This window comes from Ovis aries, chromosome 13 (assembly GCF_016772045.2).
Source record: "Ovis aries strain OAR_USU_Benz2616 breed Rambouillet chromosome 13, ARS-UI_Ramb_v3.0, whole genome shotgun sequence".
Classification (NCBI taxonomy): domain Eukaryota; kingdom Metazoa; phylum Chordata; class Mammalia; order Artiodactyla; family Bovidae; genus Ovis; species Ovis aries.
Window position 1 is genome coordinate 51,208,017 of NC_056066.1, and position 23,942 is coordinate 51,231,958.

A 23,942-nucleotide genomic window follows, 5' to 3' on the forward strand; every position below is an offset into this window, starting at 1 on the left:
CATTTTGAAGACTGAATGAGATTTCAACAGGCAAAGATCATTTGTGGTGAAGCCAGAGCTGGATAGCTGGAGAGCTTGTGGGCAGAGAGTACCGGCCCCAGGGTGGGAACTGATCGCAGGGGGAGCATTAAATGGGGGCAGAGCTGGCAGTAGGAAAGGAAGGCCTTTCGGGGATGTAGGGAAGCCACATCTCATGGGCAATGGGGAGCCATAGTAGGTTTTTGAGTAAGGGAGGACTCTTGAAGGCTGAAGTTTTCTAAGTGCTCAAATTCCATTATGGTCTACAGCTGGTAAGACTGGTGGTAGGGAGACAAATTTCAAGTAAAAAACCATCATTTTTGCTGGATGCCTTGGAGTAAGTCTTTGTGCCTCTCTGGGCTCCAGTTGCTGGTGACTTGGGCGGCAGGGAGGGGGCAAGGAAGTGGGGGAAATAGAGACACAGCTGTTCATCTTTGAAAAGGCTGGGAAAGCAGAACTTAGGGTGGGGCCAAGCGACAGACAGAGGATTTTCTGGGGCCACCAAGTGAAGGCATTCCTGGACACAGCCTGAGCTGGGAACATGGGCTCCTGGATGCCAGCTGGCAGCTGCCCTGCCCTCTCACTGGGTTGGCCAGCATAGTGTGTGGGGAAACAGGACTGGGATCCCAGCAGGCTCTGAGACTGAGGTTCCCTAGGAGATCCCTGTGTGCCCAGCACAGTGCTCCCCGACCTCGCAGGCAACAGAACCAGAGTGACAACCTGCTATGGACTTCCTGCTCCAGCTCCTCCTCCTGGCCTTACCCATCCCAGCAGGTAAGCTTTGCTGGCCTTTTCCTTCTCACAGGGCCTGGCCGCGGTGAGTTCAGCCTCTGTTGGCCTGGGCAGACTGAACTGTGTCTGGTCACAGGTTTAGCTGCTGAGGTTGAAGGATGGCATGAGGAGGCGGTGACAGGGTACAAGGATCCTCTCTGGGGTGCCCAGAGGGGTTGCATTGCTGGGGGCAGGGCAGGATTTGCGAGGGCGTCTGGAACACCTTCTGGGGGGCAGAGCATGACCCCAAGCCTGCATTACGCTCTTTCTTGTCCTGCCTCTCCCTCAGACCTGACCTCGTGGGGTGTCTCCAGTCCCGAGACCGTGAGGGGTATGAAGGGGTCTTGCCTCGTCATCCCCTGCACCTTCAGCTTCCCTGCCAGTGTGAAAGTGCCTGATGGCATCACAACCATCTGGTACTATGACTACTCAGGCAGACGGCAGGTAGTGAGTCACTCTACAAACCCCCAACTGGTGGAGGCCCGCTTCCAAGGCCGTGCCCAGCTAGTGGGGAATCCTGAGCTCAAGGTGTGCAACCTGCTGCTGAAGGACCTGCAGCCTGAGGACTCAGGCTCCTACAACTTCCGCTTCGAGATCAGCGAGGTCAACCGCTGGGTAGATGTCAAAGGCACAGCAGTCACTGTAACGGGTGAGAGCAGGGTCACCGACTGGAAGGGACCCCAGGCTGCTCCTGGCCCCACTGGCTCATAGCTCCAACCTTGGTCCTAAACCAAAACCCAAACCCAAACCCAGCCCTAATCTCGGCTTCAGTTCCAGCCCATCCCTGTGCCCCCGAGCATTCCCCCCGCCCCCGTGAACCCCTGGCTTTCTCCTTCCCCTTGAAGTCCCCTGCCCTGGGCTGAGGTCTCCAGGGCAGGTGGTCTCAGGTACGGTGAAGGGGAGACCCCAACCTCCTGTCTTTGTCTTCAGAGGAGCTCATCATGCCCACCGTTGCCTCTCCGGCTGAGCTACATGAGGGCATGGAGGTGGACTTCAACTGTTCCACTCCCTACGCGTGCTTGCAGGAGCCGGTCACCCTGCGGTGGCAAGGCCAGGACCCTGCCCGCTCCATCACCTCCACACTCCAGAAGCTTGAGCCCACGGGCATCCACCACCAGGAGACCCTCCACATGGCCCTGTCCTGGCAGGACCATGGCCGGACCCTGAGCTGCCAGCTCTCGGCGGCCAACCATAGGACTCAGCGCGAGATTCGCCTCCAAGTGCAGTGTGAGTGAACGTGGCAGGCTGGGTGGGTAGCACATCCTTGTTACTGAGCTCACACACATCTGTGGTTCCCCAGTGGAAACCATCTGCTTCCGGCCTGCAGGAATAGCCAGGCTGTGCTTGGACTTCCAGGGCAGAGCAGGTGGAAAGACTGCTAAGCCCCGAGAGTAGTACTGAAAGGCTCCCTCCACCTCCAGTCCCTAAAGCTAGGCTGGGCAGGGAAGGGAAGACTCAGCCGGAGCACTGGGGGTTGGGCAGTAGGGGCCCTGGGATTTAGACCAGCTCTGGAGGATGAGGAGGTGGCGAGGGTTCACCCCTTTCTTGCCTCTCACACTCAACAACCAGGGTAACACTTGGACGTGGCAAAGAGACAGTGGGAGGAATTCCAAGTTTTCACTTGATTATGCATCTTCCCATCACAGTAAAGATGGGCAGCCTGTTCTAGAACAACTGTTGTACATAGGCATCAGGCTGCTGGCTTCACCATTGACTAGATGAGCAAACTTTGGGCAAGTTACTTGCCTCTCAGAGCCTCTGTTTTCTCACTACCTCTCTGTAGTGGAGATAATAATAAATATGTTTTATCTCACAGGATTGTTATGAAAATTAAAAGTGTGCTTGGCACCTATTAAGCATGCAAAAATATTAGCTTCTATTATTTTCATAGTTACATAGATTAAGAACTTGAAAATACTAGCTTTTTTTTTTTTTTGCCACACCACATGGCTTGTTTTGGCGGGAGGAGAAGGGGACGGCAGAGGATGGGATGGTTGGATGGCATCACCAACTCAGTGGACATGAGTTTGAGTAAACTGTAGGAGTTGGTGATGGTCAGAGAGGCCTGGCGTGCTGCAGTCCACGGAGTTGCAAAGAGTCAGACACGACTGAGCAACTGAACTGAACTGAACTGAACTGAACTACATGGCTTGTGAGATTTCAGTTCCCTGACTAGGGACTGAACCCGGGTCACAGCAGTGAAAGCCCAGAGTCCTAACTACTAGGCAATCAGGGAACTCCTGAAAATATTCGCTGTTATTAGCATAGTTACATAGAGAGAGGCTTGAGAACAAGATTTAAAGAAATGCAGTTTCTTTGTATCATTGGCATCTCCCAACAAATGAGTTAACCATTCTCAGAGAGAATTTGACTCTGCCTTTAGCCCTTGTGTTAGGTGGTTTGTCCCTTGCCAGCAGCTGCCACAAGCCACTAAAGCAAGCAGTGTGCCCATGGCCCTCAGATAGAAGAGATGGCGATGGACACGCCATGAGGCAGAAAGCCACTGAAGGCAGTGCAGGCTGAATGCTGTGCCAAGCATCACGGCATCAGGCTGTCAGTAGACAAGGACAGGAGCAGGCTTCCTCACAATGTGAGGCCAGGGCCTGCCCTGGACAGGGGACTGATGGGAGTTCCGATTTATCTGGGTGGGCTTCCTTAGGGCAGAGTGTTGAAAGGGGAGTGGGAAAGTGCCCCTGCCTTCCCTGGGCACCATACTCGACAACACCTGTCATGCTTTGCAGATGCCCCCAAGGGTGTGGAAATCCTCCTCAGCCCCTCGGGGCGGAACATCCTTCCAGGGGATCTGGTCACACTCATCTGCCAGGTGAACAGCAGTCACCCTCAGGTCAGTTCTGTGCAGTGGGTCAAGGATGGGACGCACCTCAAAACCCGGAGTCGTGTACTACAGTTGCCCCAGGCAGCCTGGGCTGATGCTGGAGTCTACACCTGTGAAGCTGGGAATGGTGTGGGCTCTTCGGTCTCACCTCCTGTCAGCCTTCACATCTTCAGTGAGTCCTGGGTGAGCCTGGGTCTTGACCAGAGGGTAGGGAGGCATCCAGGCCATGGGAGCTGAGGGAAACGAGGCCAAGGTGCCTCCTGGGATGCCTGTGTGGAGTTCCAGCTTGGCTTCTGACAGGTGACAAACCTCCCTGGCAATAAACAGGGCAAAGAGATGCATGGCCAGCCCAGGAGGCTCCTCCTCAGTGGGGTGTGATGTACAGGGTGCGGAGGTTTAGGCCGATGGGCTGCAACCCTGAGGGGTGGGGCCTGAAAGTCCCCTGAGTAGCCCTCAGTGTGCTCTATGCTGCCCCCCAGTGGCTGTGGTCCAGGTGAGCCCAGCAGGCTCGATTCTGGAGAACCAGACTGTGACGCTGGCCTGCAACACACCGAAAGAAGCGCCCAGGGAGCTGCGCTACACATGGTACAAAAACCACGGCCTGATGAAGGACACCCACAGTCGCATCCTCCAGCTGCACTCAGTGACCAGGGCCGATACAGGCTTCTACTTCTGTGAGGTGCAGAATGCCCAGGGCAGAGAGCGCTCTGACCCAGTCAGCGTGGTGGTCCACCGTAAGTGGTGGGGACGAGGGCACTGGAGCTGGGAGCCAGGCCAAAGATTAGAGCCCCTGCAGGAGGGTTGGGGTCCTCGGCCGGGGTGCCCTTGAGCTCACGTCTGGGCAAGGCTTTGAACTCCCCAGGCCTGTGTCCTATTTTAAACAACTTTTTATTTTGAAATAAGTTCAAACTTAAAAGTTGCGAGAAAAATACAAAGAATTATCATACACCTTTAACCTCGACTCCCATTTTTTAACATTTGATTTTCTTTCCAACTATATATTATATTTGTGTGTACATATGTACTTACACACATATATGTATGCACATACACATGCACATATATGTGTGCACGCTTGCACACATTTTCACTACATATACATTCTATTCACATGTGTATATACATATGCCCTCTATATGTATACATGCACACATAATCTATCTATCTATGTATCCATTTATATTCTTCAGTCATAATGGCCCTTTACTCCTTAATTTCTCAGCATTTATTTCCTAGGGTCATTCTCATGCATAACCACAGCACAACAATTATATGTAGTCAAGAAACTTAACATTCATACAAGATCATTATCTAATGTACAATCCATGTTTAAATTTTACCAGTCGGCCCAATAATGTCCTTTCTGGTAATTATTTTTCTGGTTTAGGATTCAGTTCAGGATCTTGTACTGCATTAAGTTGTCAAGTCTCTTTATTCTCCTTTCTTCAGTCTTTCCTTGTCTTCTTTGACATTGAACCCTGACGAGCACAGGTCAGTTGTTTTGTGATATTCTCCCCTTGCATCGGTCTGAATGGAGCAGACCAAGCCCGTGCACCTGGGCAGAGACACCACGGACATGATTCTGTGTCTGTCTCCCTGTGTCACCTCAAGAGGCACATGGGGGCAGTTTGTCTCATTGCTGGGAGTGTGGACTTTGATCATTTGCTGCAGTGCTGTCCCCTGCCAGCTTTCTTTACCAGTTTTCCCACCATTAAAGTGGGGTCTCTGGATCCCCACTCTCAGGGTGACTTCAAGGATTGACTAGAATGAACTAGGATAACAGAGTGATTTGCCCAGTCTGAGGACAAATAGGAGCTGCTGGGGTCACTAACTTTTCCCAGGGCATCATGGGACAAAGTAGGTGCAGGGGTCAGAGGCTGTAAGAGGAAATCAGGAATGCACCTGTTGAGGGTAACAGGCCTGTCCCTCATTCCGTGCAGACCCGCCCCTCACCCCACACCTGACTGCCTTCCTGGAGACACAGGAGGGACTGGTGGGCATCCTCCAGTGCTCAGTGGTCAGCGAGCCCCTGGCTTCTCTGGTGTTGTCACGTGAGGGCCTCATCCTCGCCTCAACTTCCGGAGAGGGTGACCAGAGCCCACGCTTCAGTGTCTACTCTGCCCCAAACTCCCTGCGCCTGGAGATTCGAGACCTGGGGCCAACTGACAGTGGGGAGTACACGTGCTCAGCCACCAATTCCCTTGGGAATTCATCCTCCACCCTGGACTTCCATGCCAATGGTAAGAGGGCCCCACTGGGGCTGGTAGAAGGAGCCTGAGGAGGAGGCCTGCTCTGGCCTCTTCCTCCTGAGAACCAAGAGGGCTCAACTGAGGGCCTGACCTAGCTGGCTAGAAAAAAAAATCACATCAAAGATCTGAGCTATACAGTCATCCCAGTCCCAGAGTTTCCCCCGAAGTCAAAGCAAAACAAGAAACATGGCAGATTGAGTTATTCCTTTTGTATCCACTCTGACTCTGAACTTACAGGGTTTTTCAATGCGCATTCATTTGTTTTTTATTTACTAAACATCTGGAGCAGACTCTGTGGTAGGAGTCGGATGCAGAAGCCCAAATAGAGAGGCTGAGTCTTGGTGCACATGTTGCCCTTCCCTCCTTCTGAGGCAGACACAGCTAATTGATCAAGCCAGGTTTTGACAGAGGCCTAGGATCTGGCCCAGAATCCTGCTCAACCATGCTGCAGCCAGCTACCAATAGATCTGAATTGGCATTCAAGGTCAAACCCTTCTGATCATCAAGAGATTTACAGAGCTGATGCCATGATGTTCAGATCTTCTGATAATTGAGTTGGGAGAAGCCCAGGAGGGCTTCCTGCAGTGGGTGGCATGGAGCTGCAGACATGCAGGGGAGCTGAGCTTTATTCTCTCCTCCCGCTAGTGGCCCGCCTCCTCATCAGCCCAGCAGCAGAAGTGGCGGAAGGGCAGGCGGTAACACTTAGCTGTAGGAGCAGCCTGAGCCCAATGCCTGACACCCGCTTCTCCTGGTACCGAAATGGGGCCCTGCTCCTCGAGGGGCCCAGCAGCAGCCTCCTGCTCCCTGTGGTCTCCAGCACTGACGCCGGCTCATACCACTGTCGGGCCCAGGATGGCCATGGCACCAGTGGGCTCTCCTCACCTGCTGTCCTCACCGTCCTCTGTGAGTAGCCTTCCCTCCAGCCCCTGCCTGCTGTGGGAAGATCAGCCACCAGAGCCCATCAGCCCCCTCCTCCAGGACCTCCTGACTCTGTCCTGCCCAGAGTTCCGATGGAAGGCAGCCACGAACCTGGGCATCAGGGCCCTGACTGCCCTAGCTGAAACATGGAGACCGAGTCTAGGGCGTCCCATTTCCCCACCCCAGCCCCATTAGAGCTCTGCCTCTAGCCTCAGACCCATCATGGATACCATGTCCAAGCTTTAGCCTCTGCAGCTGGGCCCTGGGACACTACTCCTATATATGTAGACACGCCCCATAGGCGGCACCCTCACAGGTGCAGACACAAAGGCAGAGCCTCCCCACACAGGGCCTGCATCTTGTCAAGGGTGGATGCTCCTGAGCGGCTGACCAACATTCAGGACACACTCAGCTTCCAGCACAGCTTCCCTAACGTGTGCAGGACACATGTCCAGGGACTGTCAGGAAGAGCGGTCATCTCTTGGGGGTTTTCTAGTGTTCAGGGTGAGATCACCTGGGGGTCTTGATCCCACTCTTCAGAAACTTCTAGGAGAAAGGCAATTTAGGCATTATCTGTTCTCGTGGGAGCTGGCTTGGAGATAAGAGATAAGAGACAGGCAGGGTCTTAGGGGAGGGGGTGTGAAGAGAGGAAGCAGACAATAAAACAACCAGGGATTGCTCTGTAGGTACCCTGCCCAGGAGCACATGGCGGGATGCAAGGTGGCTGCTAGCCCATACAGTTCTGGCGATGGCAGCCCACTCCAGCACTCTTGCCTGGAAAATCCCAGGACGGAGGAGCCTGGTGGGCTGCAGTCCATGGGGTCGTGAAGAGTCGGATACGACTGAGCGACTTCACTTTCACTTTTCACTTTCCTGCATTGGAGAAGGAAATGGCAACCCACTGTTGGCAACCCAATGTTCTTGCCTGGAGAATCCCAGGGATGGCGGAGCCTGGTGGGCTGCCATCTATGGGGTCACACAGAGTCGGACATGACTGAAGTGACTTAGCAGCAAGCTAGAAAAAGGCCCTCCTTCCTCTGGGAAGACTCAGGCCAGTGCTAAGGCACAGTTCAGCACACGGGCATGGGCTGAGGTCATGCCACCCCGGTCCGGTGATCCTTGTATAATGCACTGTCTGCACAGCTGTTTGCGGCAGCTCCGGGTTCATGCCTTTGCTCAGTGTGTTCTGGGAGCCTAGCTAGCTTTGACTGTACCTGTGGGAGCCTGGCAGAGGCTGTGGGATAGTGCCCATACTCCTCTCTCCAGATGCCCCACGCCGGCCCACGTTCACTGCCCAGCTGGACCCTGACACTGCCGGAGCCGGTCAGCGAGGCCTCCTGTTGTGCCGTGTGGACAGCGACCCCCCGGCCCAGCTGCGGCTGCTCCATAGGGGTCGCGTGGTGGCCTCTGCCCTCCCATCAGGGGGCAGCTGTAGCGCCTGCGAGAGCTGTTCCTCACGCACAAAGGTTACCAGAGCCCCCAACCTGCTGCGGGTAGAGATCCAAGACCCGGTGCTGGAGGACGAGGGCGTGTACCTCTGCGAGGCCAGCAATGTCCTGGGCAACGCCTCTGCCTCAGCGAACTTCAATGCCCAGGGTGAGGCAGGGCAGGGAGCATATCACTTGGGGTCAGGGGCTGGTACTTGGGACCCTATTCGTTTGCAACCCCCAGCTCTGAGGAGGGTCAGTTGGGCGAAACCACCTCCTGTCAGCAGAGGGAGTTCAGTTTCCTCCCCTTGCCCCATGGGCACCCAGAGGGGCTCCTTCCCACCTGCTCCAGACAGGGAGGCAGGACCACTCACCCTGGGGACTAGGGGGAAGCCGTCAGGGTTGAGGCCCATCTCAGTAAGCCTGTGCTGCCTGCTCTCCAGCCACCGTCCTGGTCATCACACCATCGCACACGCTGCAGGAGGGCACTGGAGCCAACCTGACTTGCAGGGTGAACCGGGAAGCTGGTGGCCCTGCCAACTTCACCTGGTTCCGAGATGGGGCCCTGTGGGCCCAGGGCCCCCTAGAGACCCTGACGCTGCTGCCTGTGGCCAGAACAGATGCCGCCCTGTATGCCTGCCGCATCCTCACTGAGGCCGGTGCCCAGCTCTCCACCCCTGTGGTCCTGCGAGTGCTCTGTGGGTGATAGGCAAGGGGATTTGGGCCCTTGGAGGGTGGAAGGGGTGGTCTGGGGCAAACAGGGCTGAGGTTGAGTTTGAGGAGGCAAGAACACAGCTTGGGTGTGGGTGCATGTGGGCCTGGACTGCGTATCTGGAGGACAGCCTGGCGGCTGAAAGGTGGTGAGCTGGGTAGGGGCTGGCCTGAGCTCCCCACTGTCTCTACAGACCCTCCAGACCCTCCAAAGCTGTCTGCTCTCCTGGATGTGGACCAGGGCCACACGGCTGTGTTTGTCTGCACTGTGGACAGTCGCCCTCCCGCCCACCTGGCTCTGTTCCACGGCGAGCACCTCTTGGCCACCAGCCCGGGGCCCCAGCTTCCATCCCGTGGCCGCCTCCAGGCCAAAACCACAGCCAACTTCCTGCAGCTAGAGGTCCAAGACTTGAGCCTTAAGGACTCTGGCAGCTACCGCTGTGAAGCCAACAATGCCCTGGGATCAACTAACACTTCCCTTTTCTTCCAGATCCGAGGTGAGTGTCCTCTGTAGCTGTGGTGCATCCAAGTGTCCTGGGGGCCACTCTGCATATTTATGTAGAGATGTGTCATATACGGGCTTCCCAGGTGGTGCTAGTGGTAAAAAAAAAAAAAAAAAAAAAACACCCTGTGCCAATGTAAGAGATGCAAGGGATACAGGCTTGATCCCTGGGCTGGGAAGATCCTCTGGAGGAGGAAATGGCAACACACTCCAGTATTCTTGCCTGGAGAATCTCATAGACAGAGGAGCCTGGTGGGCTACAGACCATGGGGTCGCAGAGTTGGAAACAACTGAAGCGACTTAGCATGCGCGTGGAATATGTAATCTCTGTGTTAAGTCACTCAGTCATGTTGGACTCTTTGTTATCCCAAGGACTGTAGCCCACCAGGCTCCTCGGTCCATGAGGTTCTCCAGGCAAGAATACTGGAGTGGGTTGCCATTTCCTCCTCCAGAGGATCTTCCTGACGCAGGGATTGAACCCATGTCTTTTACGTCTCCTGCATTGGCAGGAGGGTTCTTACCACTAGTGCCACTTGGGAAGCCCCATATAATGTACATACATTGTTGGTTGCTGTTTAGTTGCTAAGTTGTGTCTGACTATACATATATATATGTGTATATGAATATATCCATATTCTTCATTTACCTATCTGTATATATTCTTCTGTAATAATCCTGCCTAAGTGAATAAGCCAGAAAAAAACAAAGTTAATACCAATAATGCTGAAAGAAAAAACCTTTTTTTTCCTCCCACAGTGACAAACATCAATTTTTGAACATTTTCCCTGGGACTTGTTTCTATATCTCCTATTTATCATACCCTTTTCACAGGCAGAGAAACTGAAGGTCAGAGATCTAGGGGCTTGCTCATGGTCACAGGACCAGGAGGGGCCCTGTTAGCTCTGGATGAATTCAATGCTGGTCTCTGGCTCTCAATCACCACTCTAGCTGTCCCGCACCTGCTCTCTTCCTGCCTTAAACCTGGGTGGAACCAGAGACAGCCCTTTGCCTGGTCTTCCGTTCCTGGGCTCTCATGACTTGGAAGTTGGGTGCGGAGATGGGCTAGAGAGAACTGCTAATTTCCCCTTCCAAGCTGTTGGTCACCATGCTGAGGTCAGCTCATGATCAGGACAGTGGTCCTTGGTTGGACCTAAGTCCCTACCATTTCTGTGCTTTATGGGGTCAAAACAACATTTGTCAAGAGCTAACACGTGCAGGTGCTGTGCATGGCACTAGGGTTAGACCCAGGTGAGGCTCACCCTGTGGTAGGTGAGATATGATTGACCAAGCAAAACCATAACTCAAGGTGATGGGCAGTGAATGCCAGGTCAGAACCAGGGCAAAGGAGTCAGGCACAGGAGAGGAAGAGGTGTGAAGCTGCAGTGGGGCCCTCAGCAGTGGTCTGGGGGGTGAGCAGTGGCTCTGGCACGTGGGGTTGGGGTCTTGGTGTCCTCATGTGTACCCAAACGCCATCCCAGATGTGGAAGGCCCTCATCTGCTCTTGGTTTCTCCCTGCAGGAGCCTGGGTCCGGGTGTCCCCATCGCCTGAGCTCCGGGAGGGCCAGGCTGTGGTCCTGAGCTGCCAAGTACCCACAGGGGTCCTGGAGGGGGCCTCATACCGTTGGTACCGAGACGGCCAGCCCCTCCAGGAGTTCACCTCAGCCTCAGTCCGTTTTGCAGCCATAACTTTGAGCCAAGCTGGCGCCTACCATTGCCAAGCCCAGGCTCCTGGCTCAGCCACCACGAACCTGGCAGCCCCGGTCAGCCTCCATGTGTCTTGTAAGCGTTTTGATCCCATTTGTGTTTCTTGGGGAAGGAGGGAGCCAAGGGCATGACTGGGGAAGGGGATATTGAGCCCCTGGTCCTGGACTCTACTTCTGAGAGAGTCCTAGATGAGGGAACACCTGGTCAGGCCCTGACCATTGTCTGCCTTGTGTAGACGCCCCTCGCCAGGCCACACTCACTACCCTCATGGACACAGGCCCTGGGCGACTGGGCCTCCTCCTGTGCCGTGTGAACAGTGACCCTCCAGCCCAGCTACGACTGCTGCACGGGGACCGCCTCGTGGCCTCTACCCTGCAAGGAGTGGGGGAGCTTGCGGGCAGCTCTCCCCGGCTGCAGGTGGCTGTGGCCCCCAACACGCTGCGCCTGGAGATTCACAATGCAGTGCTGGAGGATGAAGGCGTCTATACCTGCGAGGCCACCAATGCCCTGGGCCAGGCCTTGGCCTCAGCCACCTTTGATACCCAAGGTCAGAATGGGGCTGTGAATGTGTGAGTGGGTGGCTCTTTTAAGAGAAGAGGAGGCTGGAGAGGGTTCTGGAAGCCTGAGACACAGGCAGGAGGGGTGAACATAGGACAGTGCATTCCCACTCTTCTTCAGGGCAGCAATCTCCAAACTTGGTTTTCACTGAAGAACATTTTTTGAAAACAGAATTTTACATGGGTGCCCAGGGGATAAAACTAATCAGACAGGGGTCACTCAAGGAGAAACCACAGCAGGGCTTTTGAGGCCTGTGTTCTCCCAGGTGCCCTCCAACAGGGTCAGGGAGGGCTCAGGGCACTCCAGGGAGAACTCTGCTGAGGAACACCTGACAGGTGATGAGCTGTTCCCCAAGCTCCATCTCTGAGCCCCACTCACAGGCAGTCACCTGTGCCTCCCAGAGGCTGAGAGGCTTCCCACCCTTGCTTTACACAGCCTTCGGTATTCCCTGGTGTCCCTGTGCCCTCTTCTCTCTCCAGCTGTGAGTGTGCAGGTGTGGCCCAAAGCCACCGTGCAGGAGGGACAGCTGGTGAACCTGACCTGCCTTGTATGGACCACTCACGTGACCCAGCTCACCTACACATGGTACCAAGATGGGCAGCAGCGTCCAGATGCTGCCCACTCCATCACCCTCCCCAATGTCACGGTCGTGGACGCCACCTCCTACAGCTGTGGCGTGTTGATCCCTGGCCAGACACTCCATCTCTCTAGGCCTGTCACCCTGGATGTCCTCTGTGAGTCTGGTTGGGTGCAGGGTGGAGCTTGCAGGGATGACAACAGTTTGCGGGGATCAGGGCATGGCCGAGTCCCACAGTCATCTACCCCAGGAACTCAGTACCCAGCTGGCTAGCACTGGACAAGGAGCATTAGAGTTGGGGGACACTAAGGCAGAGGAGCAGTGCTGCAGGTTGGGCAAGTGGAGGCCGTTGAGGGCAGAAAGCCAAAGCCTTCCTGTTTTGAATGCCACCTGCAAACTGGCCTCCTTACCGCTGTGGGCGCTGAACTCCTTCTCTGCCTTCCTGCATCGCAGATGCACCCCGCAGCCTGCGCCTGACCTATCTCCTGGAGAGCCGTGGCGGGCAGCTTGCCCTGGTGCTGTGCACCGTGGACAGCCGTCCACCTGCTCAGCTGGTCCTCAGCCATGCTGGCCGTCTCCTGGCCTCCTCGACCACAGCCTCTGTCCCCAACACCCTGCAGCTGGAGCTGTGGGAGCCCAGGCCCAGCGATGAGGGTCTTTACAGCTGCTCAGCCCGCAGTCCTCTGGGTCAGGTCAACACATCCTTAGAGCTGCGGCTGGAGGGTGAGGCAGGGCCTAGCCAGGGGTGGGATCAGCTATGGTGTCTTGCTGGACCCAGCTGACCCTGTCTTCTTGGTACAGGCGTGCAGGTGACTCTGGCTCCGTCAGCCACTGTGCCCGAGGGAGCCCCTATCACAGTGAGCTGTGAAGACCCTGCTGCCCGCCCACCCACCGTCTATGCCTGGTACCACAATAGCCGTTGGCTGCAGGAGGGGCCAGAGGCCTCTCTCTCCTTCCCAGTGGTTACACGGGCTCACGCAGGAGCCTATAGCTGTCAGGTCCGGGATGCCCAGGGTACACGCAGCTCCCGGCCCACAGCGCTGCATGTCCTCTGTAAGCAAGGGTCCTTGCCTGGGGGTGCCCAGGGTGAGTGGAGGGCGCTTCTGGGCCCTAGTCCAGGTGGGCACAAGACTGCACAGGACTGAACCTGGGAATGGACACTTGGGGAAAAACACAGGGGATGAGGGAAGATTCCTTAGGGTCCTCTGAACCCTGCCTGGAGGAATCTGCCCACAAGATTCCTGAAGCTGTCACTCCCTAGAAGTGACCATTTCCCCAAAGGCTTCAGCCTCACCAATGCCAGGCAGGTGGGCAATGGATAGCACAGGGTTTCCAAGCAAGACCCTCAACTCTGCCCTGCTCCACCATCCAGATGCCCCCCGGGACGCCGCTGTGTCCTCCTTCTGGGACTCAAGGACCAGCCCCATGGCTGTGGTACAGTGCACCGTGGACAGTGAGCCACCTGCTGAGCTGGCCCTGGCCCGCAATGGCAAAGTTCTGGCCACCAGCAACGGCATCCCTGGCTTGGCAGTAGAGACGGGCCATGTCCAGGTGGCCCGCAATGCCCTGCGGCTGCGAGTGCAAGCCGTGCCTTCAGGGGATGAGGACACCTACATCTGCACAGCTCGCAACTTGCTGGGTTCAGTCAGCACCACCTTGGGGCAGCTGCAGGCAGAAGGTGAGCCGGCCAGGAGGCAGGAGGGGCGCCGTTGCTGTGGGGTCTGAGTCTGTGTAAGGGGTGGGGCTCCCACAAGAAGAAGCTGGCTGGCCTGACTTGATAGGAAGAAACAGTGCCCACTGGAGGGGGGTTGCTCAGCCTGAGGGGGATAAACAGCCTGGCTTTTGGAGAGCTCCCTACTAGAGAGGTGGGTGGAGGTATGGCAACAACTCAAGGGGAGCATGGGTGGAGGGGAGACATAACCTTGCCCTGAGAGAGCCCAGACTGTGGGTGGAGCACAGACCTTCCCTGGGGAAACTGGGAATGGGAGGACTGATCTAATCTTACCTTCAGGGAGCTCAGTTTGCAGGACAAGATGCAGCCCCATCCTTGGGGAGTTCACTCTGAGGGCAAGACACAGCCTCATCCATCAAAAAGCCTGAATTGATGAGAGGGAGGCACTGCTTTGCCCCAAAAGTCCCCAGGGCAAGGAGAGGTAGCCCTGATGGCAGTCTGATGGGGGAGATACAGTCCCACCTTTGGGATCCAGATCCTATATTATGCACAGAGGACAAGCCAGAGGCTGCAGCTCCCACAGGCCTCCAGACCCCAACCGCGTCTGCTCCTGCAGGTGTGCACGTGCTGGCCGAGCCAGGGCTAGATGTGCCCGAGGGAGCAGCACTGAACTTGAGTTGTCAGCTCCCTGGTGGCCCTGGGCTCATGGGCAACTCCACCTTCACCTGGTTCTGGAATGGCCGGCAACTACACACAGAGCCTGTACCCACCCTCGCCTTCACCCACGTGGCCCGTGACCACGCTGGGATGTACCACTGCCAGGCTGAGCTCCCCACTGGGGCCACCGCCTCTGCTCCAGTCACCCTCCGCGTGCTCTGTGAGTGTCACATCCTTGACATCCTCCCCCTGCCTCAGTCTCCCTGCCTCTCACATGCTCTTCTGTCTGCAAAAACCAAGGGCTTCACAGCAATGGAGTCCTGGGTCAGAGAATCCCCACTGACTGGTGTGTGATCTTGTGTCTCTCTGCTTTGGTTTCCTTATCTATAAAATGTCAGTCCCCTCTCCTTGTGAGGAGTGCAGAAGGTAGAGCATGCAGAATGCCTGGCACAGAGTAAGCCCTCATCAACCTTAGCTCCCTATTTTACTCTTCACAAGGGCCCACACTGTATTAGTCAGCTGTTGCTGTGTAACAAGCCACCCCAAAACCTAGTGCTTAAAACGACAGCCACTTTTTATTTGCTCACAAGTCTACAGGTCAGAAATTTGGGCTGGGCTAGCAGTTCTGTGGCCTTATATCACGTGGCTGCAGCTATTTCATCTTCTTGGCTGGCAAATGGAGTGGGCTGTCAGTTGGGCCTCATGTGTCCAACAGGCAGGCCTGGGCTTCTAGTTGGTTGTTTTCCAAGGAAAGCAGAAGCTGCAAGGCCCATTGAGGTCTAGCCCTGAAGTCACACAAAGGCACTTCTGCCTTCAAAGGGAGTTGCAGATTTAAAGAGTGAGGAAACAAGCTCTGCCTCTTAATGGAAGGAGCAGCAGTCGCCTTACATGGGATACAAGGAGGGGAGGAATTGTGTAGTTGTTTCTGCAGTCCCCACACTCCCTGTCTTCCTACAGATCCCCCCAAGACACCCACGATGACGGTTTTTGTGGAGCCTGAGGGTGGCATCCAAGGCATTCTGGACTGCCGAGTAGACAGCGAGCCCCTGGCCAGCCTGACCCTCCACCTTGGCAGTCGGCTAGTGGCCTCTAGCCAGTCCAAGATTGCTCCTGCCAAGCCACACATCCATGTCTCAGTCACCCCCAATGCCTTGAGGGTGGTCATAGAGGAGCTGAGGCCCAGTGACCAGGGGGAATATGTGTGCTCCGCCTCTAATTCCCTGGGCTCTGCCTCTGCTGCCACCTACTTTGGAACCAGAGGTGAGAGCCCCTGCCCCATCTCCTAGGCTGTGCTGCACAAAGGCCCAGCTCCCAGGTCCAAAAGCTTCCTTCTGAGGTCTTTCCTGAATCCCTTCTGCTTGTCTAGTCTAGACTGATTGCTTGAAACTCCTTTGCAGGGGTAAATTTCCAAGAAAAAGTAGAACTTAAAATAGGTTTCATCTTGAGGGAGTCAGCTTGGGAGGGAGACTCAGAGGCCTGGAGCCACAGCCACCCCCTAAGCCTCATCTCGTGTTATAGCCCTGCACCGCCTGCAGCTGTTCCAGCAGCTCCTCTGGGTCCTGGGACTGCTGGCTGGCCTTCTCTGCCTACTGCTGGGCCTGGGGGCCTACTACACCTGGAGGTGGGTCTGGAGCTAGAAGATGAACAGAGTAACCTCTTCCTTCCCCCATGTCCCTCCCACCAAATTCACAAGCTCCATACTTTCTAGACTGTCCCCTCTCCTTCCCTCTGCTCCAAATTTGGGAAGCCCGTCTAAAATTGTCTCTAAATCTATCTTTCCATAGTTTTCTTCTTTCCTTATCTCTGCTCTCTCATTGCTGAAGAAAGGACTGGGGAGGACGAAAGATCAAATAGGCTACTCTCCACAAATCTCCCCCACAGCTCTGCTTATCGAGCAGGGTGTAAGCTCACGGGGTCGGGGGATGGAACGGGGGCAGGCGGGGGAGGAGAGATGCTCTCTGAGTCCACTCTTGTCCTTGCAGAAGGAGGCATTTCCAGAAGCTGAGAGAGGGTGAAAATTCAGTGGAGATGGCTTCTCACAAGGAAACCATGCAGGTATCCATTCACCATGTGGGCACGTGCAGCTGCAGCCCTTGGCTAACCTGCACGGCGGACTGGCACTGAGAGATTATTCTCATTTATAGGACAGTGCTTGGGGCTGGGGGAGATTGGAGAGAGAGCACAGAGACCCAGCGCCCCCTGAGAAGACAGTGGGGGCCATATTCTGAGTAGAGCAGAGCAGTCACGGGCTTGCTGCATGGCTGCCTGAATAGCTAGAGCAGACATTCTGAACTGAGCAGCATCGCCGCTACTTCCAGGACACATCTTGCAACACAGGACCCCACCTGGGTTTTAGGGTCTCTCTTCCTCACTCCTGATTCTGCCCATCACCTGAGCAGGAGTGAAAGTCTGTTTCCCCTCCCCCATGGTGTGTCCCTTTCTGTAAATAATCCATTTGGTGGGCCAGGGCTCCCAGCCACATTTTCAGCCATGCACACTCTCTCCAATCCCCTGGGGACCCATACCCAGGCCTGGGGACTTGGAGGACTGCCCTCCAGAGCTAGAGGTCAGGTGATGACTGCTCCCAGAGTCTTCTAGTGACCAGTTTTCTCGGTGGGAAGCTCATTGATCCTGATGCAGCCACATGTTGGACCTCATGCTGGGCTCTGCCCCTGAGCTGACCTGTGGCATTTCCTGCCTTTAGGAGGAGGAAGTCACCAGAATCTGTGATGACTCGAGCCCTGTGAACAATGCAGCGTTGGGTCCTGACTCCCTCTGAAAACATCTCTGTGGCATCTGACTTTCTATGACCTGGCTCCAACCCCCAAGAAAAATGGGTGGTGAGAGGTGGTGGTGAACCTCAATCTACCCAAAAGGGTGTTGACCCTGGGCAACTCTGAAGAGGAATGAATTGATCACGTTGTCTATTTCTCTTTCTCTCTTCTCTGGATCTCATCTCTCTATTTATCTTCCAATGCATTACCTCTTCATATCTTCTTCCTTCAAGCGCACCGTGGACTTCTGGGATGGATTAGAATAGAAGAAGAGCTTTCTATATCGTTACAAGCTGGTCAAGGCACCCTATAGTGACTAGAATATAAGCTAGGCTGCTCTAAAAAGACCAAATACACTAACTTCAACATGAAAGAATTTGATTTTTCTCTCTCATACTAGTCTGCATATGTTATGGTGGTTTAAGATGTTGGAGTTCTGGATCCTTCTCTTTTGTTTTTCTCCATCCCTAAAATGTTGCTTTTGACTGTGAAGTTCACAATGATCCCATTGGGCTCATACTCCTTCCAGCAAGAAGAGGGAAGAGTGGAAGTGAAATGAAAGGCACACTCATTCCCATTGTGGATACAACCCAGAAGTTCTGGCTGGAATTTGGTCATATAGCTACTCCAAGCTGCAAGGGATTTTGGGAAATGTAGTTTTTATTATATTTCCAAAGGACTCTCAACTATGGACTCACCCCTGAGACTTTGAGAACACTGACGAGAATGCTGCCAGCAGGCCATATTCTGTCTCAGTGCCCATCTACTGAAGGCCAGGGTATGCCTCTGTCCTTTCTGGTCATGAGTCCTGGAGGAGGTAGTGCCTCTCACATATTAAGACTGAGAAAGTCAAGAAGGATTCATGGTCCCTAGGGAGAGGGAATGCCAGGCAGTCGAATTGCCTGAACAGGCATCTTGTGCCAGGTCTAGCCCTTGAAAGAAGAGGTGCCCCCATTACACTCCTCAGCCCCAGAGAGTGTGGGGAGCAGACATCGTGTCAGCATCCTTGTTTCTGCTCCAAGTGTATTCCTGTCCACGATCAAGCAAGCTCACATCCTCTTCCTGGAAGTGTGTTCACCAGGGGCTACTAAGACAAACAACGGCCACTAAGAAAGAATAACGTGCCCCTAGGGAAGTCAGTGCCTGAGGGGAACCAGTTCTCAGGTGGGCTAGTGACTCCTTTGGCATCCTGGTGGCAGATGGTGGGAGGAGCACAAAGCTCACCACTCTGGGATTTGAGTTGAGAAATGCGGAGAGAAGTGGGAAGTTGGCAAAGGAGCTAACAGGTTGGGAAGAGATTGGAGGCCAGGTGAGCTTATGCAGCGTAGATGGACCCTTCTGGTTCCAGGCCCCATTCTTATCAGTGCCTGATTGCCAGGCTCTTCCTGGGGTCTATCAAACATGTCCTCCCAATAAACATCCATCCTGTGACATAACTGGAATGAATCTTTTTCATTCTAATCCTCAACACAGAGGATTAGAATGTGAGTGGGGTTTCTTCTGGAAGACTGTCTGCTGAAGGCAGCAGTGGGTGCAAAGTACATAACATTTACCACAAACCACCTTACACTCAAGCGATTCGGGCTCCTTCCTGCTCCCTGAGGCTCTGGGCACTGCTCACCTCTGCTCCCATGACCAGCACTGTGCTTGGCATGCTGTGGGCAAGCGCTTGGTAAGGGGTGTTTTGTCTACATTGCTGTTAAGTGGAAACTGTGGGTTAAAATCAGATGGGACAGGGAGAGAGCAAACCAAATACACCCAATTATCCCCTGGTGGCTCAGGTAAAGAATCTATGTGCAATGCAGGAGACTTGGGTTTGATCCCTGGGTTGGGAGGATCCCCTGGCGACGGCAATGGCAACCCACTCCAGTATTCTTGCCTGGAGAATTCCTTGGACAGAGGAGCCTGTCGTGCTGCAGTCCATGGGGTCGCAAAGAGTGTGACACAACTGAGCATGCACGCACCTAGCAAGGAAGAGAGGGGGAGGGGAGGACCACGAGTAGACCCAGAAAGGATGGCCACTGGGGGATTTGGGAACATCTGACCTGGAGTCTCCATCTGCTTCTGTGCACCTCCAAGTGGGTGTAGGTCCACCAGGGATTGGAAGGTTCTCAGAGAGGTTCGTTGTGTCCATCCCCAGTGGTCTGAGCCTCCTTAAGACTTTCGAAATAGCATTTATTTCAAGCGTAGCACACATAGAAAAGTGCACACATTTTAAGTGTACAGCTCAATGACTTTTCACAAAGTGAATACACCCATGCAACCAGCCCCCAGAGTCTCCTTTGTGTCCCTCGCCCAGTCGCAAGCCCCCAAAGCTAACTAGAAAAAGACACCCCTCTTTTCTCCCCTTCAAGGAGGATTTGGGGAAGAGGTTTCGCAAGAGAATGTGGCTCCTGAGAGAGGGCAAATCAGGAAGCTACAAGTCCTTATCTACAGGAGGAGGGGTTGATGCCTCTCTAGCCTGTCTATACTGGAGGACCCAGGATAACCAAAGTGATCTATGTCTGTACTAGGTCTGGTTCCCCAAGACAAGGATTCATGTGCAAGTGACCTATTAAGGATATGTTCCCAGGGGAGACCAGCAAAGGGGTGGAGGAAGCAGGACAGGCAAAGGGAGGAAGTTAAGGACACACACAGCATTTTTTAATAACGTCTCAAAACTAAGAACCACCCAAAGATCCAGCAACAGTAGCGTCAATGAAGAAAACACATGATTATAGTCCACAATTGAATGCTACTTAGCAGTGAGTATAATTGAGCTGAAGTCATACACCCCAGGCTGGATACATCTCACAAACTGGGGAAAATGTTTTCAACTCATACTCCAGACAAAGGGTTCATCTTCCTTATATAGAGAGTTCCTTCAAGTTGTTAAGAGAAAGACCTCAATAGAAAAATGAGCTGGATATATGAATAGGCAATTCAGGGAAAAAGACAGGCAAACTGTTCTTAAATGTGTGAATAAATATTCAACCTGACTCATAAGACAAAATGGAAATGAAGACTCCATTTTCACTTGCAGACTAGCAAATATCATATCAATAAAGTCTCGATAACTGTTTTGGGAAGGCTGGAGGAAAATGAGCACCCCAGATGCAATTGTAAACTGGTACAAATCGGAGGGCAGCTTAACTCTATCTGCCCAAATAACAAGAGCACATATCTTTTGACCCAGAAGTCCTGCTTGTAGGAAATCATCTCACAAATGAATTTGTGTATGAAACTGTCCACTACAGCATTGTTTGTAAGAGCAAAGGGATTGGAAACCATTTCTATGCCCAAGAGGAGACTATGAATAAATGACATCATTTAACTATTAAAACTGATGTAGATTTTAGCCATTAGAATGGCTAAAATTTTAAAGGCTGGCCAACACTAAAATGTTGGTGAGGATATAAAAAACTCTGACACATTGCTGGTGGGACTGTAAAATGGTACAGGTACTTTGGAAAATAGCTTCTTTAAAAAATTAAACATGCCTTTTACTGTATGACCTTTCAATTGTACTTCTAGGTATTTACAGATGAGAATGAAAACATGTTCATAAAAAGATTTACACAGTAATTTGTGGCAGCTGTATTTAGAACAATCGAAACTGGAAAAGAACCCAAATGCCTAGCTGGAGAATAGAGAAACCGCGCTTCCCTCATACCACCGAACATGCTCAGTACTACAAAAGAGCAAATTACTGCTACATGAAACATCATAAATGAATCTCAAATGCAGAGATGGGAGGAAACCAGACACAAAAGAGTACATGCTTTGTGATTCTACTTGTTTGAGGTTCTAGAATAAGCAAATCCATAGATAGAAAATTTATCAGTGGTTGCTTGGGGTTAGGAGTTGGGGAGAGACTGACTGGGCAATCAGTCAGTCAGTTCAGTCACTCAGTCGTGACTCTGCGACCCCATAGACTGCAGCACGCCAGGCCTCCTTGTCCATCACCAACTCCCGGAGTTTACCCAAACTCATGTCCATTGAGTCAGTGATGCCATCCAACCATCTCATTCTCTGTCGTCCCCTTCTCCCACCTTCAATCTTTCTCAGCATCAGGGTCTTTTCAAATGAGTCAGTTCTTTGCATCAGGTGAACAAAGTATTGGAATTTCAGCTTCAGCATCAGTCCTTCTAACGGATATTAAGGACTGATTTTCTTCAGAATGGAATGGTTGGATCTCCTTGCTGTCCAAGGGACTCTCAAGAGTCTTCTCCAACACTATAGTTTAAGAGTATCAATTTTTCAGCGCTCAGCTTTCTTTATAGTCCAGCTCTCACATCCATATATGACTACTGGAAAAACCACAGCCTTGACTCGATGGACCTCTGTTGGCAATGTAATGTCTCTGCTTTTCAATATGCTGTCTAGGTTGGCTACCCACTTCAGTGTTCTTGCCTGGAGAATCCCAGGGATGGCAGAGCCTGGTGAGCTGCCCTCTATGGGGTCGCACAGAGTCAGACACAACTGAAGTGACTTAGCAGCAGTAGCAGCAGCAGGTTGGTCATAACTTTTCTTCCAAGGAGTAAACATCTTTTAATTTCATGGTTGCAGTCACCATCTTCAGTGATTTTGGAGCCCCTCCAAAATAAAGTCTGTCCCTGTTTCCCTTGTTTTCCCATCTATTTGCCATGAAGTGATGGGACTGGATGCCATGATCTTCGTTTTCTGAATGTTGAGCTTTAAGCCAACTTTTTCACTTCCCTCTTTCACTTTCATCAAGAGGCTCTTTAGTTCTTCGCTTTCTGCCATAAGGGTGGTGTTATCTGCATATCTGAGGTTATTGACTGGGAAGAGGCACAGGGAAATTATTTGGGGGTGATGGAAATGTTCTATCTAGACTGTGGAAGTGATGACACAGGTGTATAAAGTTATCAAAACTCATCTAACTGTACACTTAAAATAAGTGCATTTTTATTGTGTGTAATAATTTTAATTTTAACATCCAAAGTAATAATAATAGAATAGTAGTAATAATCATAAGAATAGTGTTGATGTGGACTTCCCCGGTGGTCCAGTTCCTAAGGCTCCCCACTTCCACTGCAGGGGCAGGGGGGTTCCATCCCCTGTCAGGAACTAAGATCCCACCTGCTGCCGCAGTATAGCCTCTCCCCCCTCCCCCTGCAAAAAAAAAAAAAAAAAGAAATAGTGTTAATGAGATCTCCGATAAGAAGGATCTTCAAGGCATATTAACTGGGGGGAAAAAGGTGCAAAAAATGTTTAAAAAGAGGGGGAAAATGTTTGTATTGTCTTGGACACGCAATAAAATAATCAAAAAACCTATACAAGAAGGTAATAATAGCTTTCTGTTGGAGGGATGTGGTCTGAGAGGATGCGCTGTTCCCTGTACTTGCCACCGTACTTCCTGATGTTTGAATCAGGCCAGCATAGGTTACCCGCCCCACTGCAACTCTTACTAACTGAATTTTGAATACTCAAAAACAATACATTTGCTTAGAATTAACATTCCTCGCTGTCAGAACACATGCTACTCCCTATCCAAATTTATTACTCAGTAAACAAACTTGGGCTTCCCTGGTGGCTCAGAGGTTAAAGTGCTTGCCTACAATGCAGGAGACCTGGATCAAACCCTGGGTCAGGAAGATCCCCTGGAGAAGGAAATGGCAACCCACTCCAGTATTCTTGCCTGGAGAATGCCATGGATGGAGGAGCCTGGTGGCCTACAGTCCACGACTGAGTGACTTAACTAACTTTAACTAAACAAACTTTTTAAAACAAGAAACAAATGTCAGCGAGGCCCAAAGGATCCCCCACGTGTGGGGGTCTATGGCTGTGTGCCATTCTTCGCGCCCTGCCCACCTCCCCACCCCCATCTGCCGCCACCAGGGACACAGGGTGGCCCCACTTTCCGCCCGCCTGCCCTGCTGCCTTGTCTGTGCGGCCAGGGAACCCCAGGCCCGGGGCCTCCACGAGTCCAGCCTCCACCCGCGCGCCTCGGCCGGCAGGGGCTGGGGGCCCTGTGGCACAGAGGTTAGCTTGGGGCCGTGGCCGCACCTGCCCGGCGCGGTTACCCCGGCCCCCCTTCTCTTAGGGGCCGCCAGTCTCTCACCTGGGCAACTCTGGGCAGGACTGGTGGCAAGGTGAGGACTAAGGTCCGCCCCGAGAGCCTGCGGAGGAGGGCGCTTCTCGAGCAGACACGAGCAGCCACAGGTGGCCCCTAGCACTGTCCCTACTTCCCTGCTCGGGTCCCCAGAACCCCTTCTTGGGGGTCCCTGCCCCATCTCATTTCCCATCCCCATGAGCAGGGGCCCCTCTGAAACTTAAGCTGCGGGTCGGCTCGGGAGGGTCTCCCAAGGCGGGGGGCCCGCACAGATTCCCGCCCCCGCCCCTCCAAGCTCTAGGGGGATGGATCTGGCTCCCCGAGGGCACACGCCGCCGGCCTGGGGTCAGGACGGATGGGCGGCGATGGTGGCAGGGGCAGGCGGGGCTCCGCGCAGGGTCCCGCGAGGAGGGGGTGCGAGCCGGAGGGCCGGCTGTATAGGGCGTCGGTCGGCGGCGATCCAGAGGGGGTGGAGCCGGGAGCCGGGAGCCGCAGCGACGACGCTGGGAGCTC

At 53.5% G+C, this 23,942-nt stretch overlaps 1 protein-coding gene across 2 annotated transcripts; it reads left to right on the forward strand.

The window, feature by feature from the left end:
- The first annotated feature begins 531 nt into the window (after window positions 1–531).
- SIGLEC1 (sialic acid binding Ig like lectin 1) lies at window positions 532–17,747 on the forward strand. 2 transcript variants are annotated; one of them, XM_004014721.5, is made up of 21 exons: window positions 532–792; window positions 1,079–1,438; window positions 1,720–2,016; window positions 3,531–3,797; window positions 4,105–4,359; window positions 5,566–5,865; window positions 6,520–6,777; window positions 8,059–8,388; window positions 8,663–8,917; window positions 9,125–9,427; window positions 10,951–11,211; window positions 11,372–11,683; window positions 12,174–12,428; window positions 12,725–12,994; window positions 13,073–13,324; window positions 13,644–13,949; window positions 14,560–14,820; window positions 15,558–15,860; window positions 16,119–16,221; window positions 16,583–16,655; window positions 17,305–17,747. In XM_004014721.5, the coding sequence occupies exons 1-21, from the start codon at window positions 744–746 to the stop codon at window positions 17,377–17,379; spliced, it is 5,145 nt and encodes a 1,714-aa protein (XP_004014770.4). In that variant the 5' UTR covers window positions 532–743; the 3' UTR covers window positions 17,380–17,747. The 2 variants fall into 2 exon arrangements, with proteins under 2 accessions (XP_004014770.4, XP_042085691.1); XM_042229757.1 differs by lacking the exons at window positions 12,725–12,994; window positions 13,073–13,324.
- Window positions 17,748–23,942: the final 6,195 nt, after the last annotated feature.